This window comes from Sprattus sprattus, assembly GCF_963457725.1.
Source record: "Sprattus sprattus genome assembly, chromosome: 15".
NCBI lineage: Eukaryota > Metazoa > Chordata > Actinopteri > Clupeiformes > Clupeidae > Sprattus > Sprattus sprattus.
In genome coordinates, this window is record NC_137913.1 from 27974025 (window position 1) to 27975889 (window position 1865).

At 41.8% G+C, this 1865-nt stretch overlaps 1 protein-coding gene across 1 annotated transcript in view; it reads left to right on the forward strand.

Annotated features, from left to right (window-relative positions):
* Positions 1-318: 318 nt before the first annotated feature.
* antxr2a (ANTXR cell adhesion molecule 2a) overlaps positions 319-1865 on the forward strand; it is a 76571-nt gene continuing 75024 nt past the window's right edge. Inside the window, exon 1 of the mRNA XM_080852505.1 lies at positions 319-698. Coding sequence (XP_080708631.1) covers positions 556-698 — 143 coding nt within the window. The 5' untranslated portion in view covers positions 319-555. The remainder of the gene's footprint in view (positions 699-1865) is intronic.

Below are 1865 nucleotides of genomic sequence, written 5' to 3' on the forward strand. Positions count from 1 at the left end.
AGTATTTATTTATTTGTTATTTATATGTTTATTTCAAAGTGGTCCATGCGCTTCTATACAGATATAATTTTAACATACCCCCCCCCCCCCCATAGGAAGGTGTTGCTACGAAACTATTGACCAAAGAAATAATTTTACAAAATATATAGGCCACGGCACGGCAACAGCTGCACATCTGGACCGCGCACGCGCAGTAGAAATGAGGTTAAGAGGAGTGCTTAAACTAAGAGAAAAGTTTGGTAAGACTTTTGTTCTCATGCCTCTTAAGGAAATGAGTCGGTTCGGATGTCATCGAGGCAATGTTCTATACAACATAAGTGAAGAAATCACTCGTGTCACGTCATAAATGTGATTTCCTATGTTTCACAGGACACCAAGTTACCGTTTTTGTTCGGGTGTAAGTTTGACATATCGGTCGAAACCAAGAGTAGTAAAAGGGTTGGTCCTCCAACTTTTATCATTCACCGACGACAGTTAGTAACTGGATAACTATTTTTGATTTTGTGTGACTTTTTTGCGGGCCGTTGTGACTACATTTATTCAGTTGCAACGACTATGATGAACAAAGCAAGTTTTTGTGTACAAAAACACTGGACCATAGGGACAACAGTGGTTCTACTACTGAGCTTCATCTCATCTTTCAAAGTGGAAAGCCAATCTTGCCACGGAGCATATGATCTTTACTTTGTTTTGGATAGGTAAGAACACAATGCTTTACACAATACATATAGCTGTTAGGCTAATCACATACGTGTGCAATCAAATAGGGATACGATTTTGATACAAAACAGTAGCCTACGGTCTACTGTCAATAGCAGTGGTTTTAGATTTGGTCTTGGTCATACGCATCTGTCAACTCTTCGGTGATGGCTCTGCTGTTCCAGGTATCGGTTTGCACATCATGACAAACTCATTTCAGTGGAGGCAGCAAAACGAGATCAAGTTCAGGTCGGGTGGTCTTTGAGGTGCAAACTAGATGGTTTCTCACAATGTCCTCTGGAACAGCCCACCCTTAAACGTTCTGGGAGATACAAGGTGTTTCGGAGGACATTTAGGTTGCTTGTGTGAAGTTATATACATGTTTACCGTTTTTCAGCTCTTAATTGATATTTGAGAATTATATTCTTCCGGGGTGAGACCTTTATGAAACTGTAAAATCTGTATTGTATGCATGCGGTTGCAACTAGTTGAAGACGTATTGCAGGGCTTTCATTACCTTAAAACTCCAACCGGAAAACTCTAGCGCAGACAATTGGTTACCTGATTAAGCATTTAATCTGAATATGCTGAAGCATTTTTTTTTGCAAATGTTGGTCAGCCCAATACAAACATAGGGTTAGCCTGCATTCTTTGGTTTCTACTGCTGTGTACAGTTTGTGAAATCAAAAGATCTCTCACATCTTTGGCAGTGTTGGTTGAGTGCTTCCTGTTTTCTCTTGGGAACGGTGGGCCATTTTCTGGCAGGGCCACCATGCATGTTGGGTAATTGCAGAAATGGCAGGATGATGGAACAGATATGGCAAAATGTAGGCTACCTGCACTCTCGAATGGGAGGAGCGCTCTCCCTATTGTGCCCCGAAGAAAGTGGCCTTGAGCCAGCTCACATCCCAAACTTCTAAATGTCACTTCGGTCTTCGGAGAGACGTTTTTTGGCAGGAGTAATATAAGTCTCCTAATGTTTTAACGAAATGTAATCACGCAACACAGATGTGTTCACTCGTGGGAGAGTCCGTTTTGTGCGCTGGCAGCTCATATCAAGCAGTGATTCACTACACATTGCACTATTGTGCAACTAGCATCATTCGAATAACTTGTGTCCTGCGGGCCTATGTTTTGTTATGTAGGCCTTCCCCAAACGTCAGAGT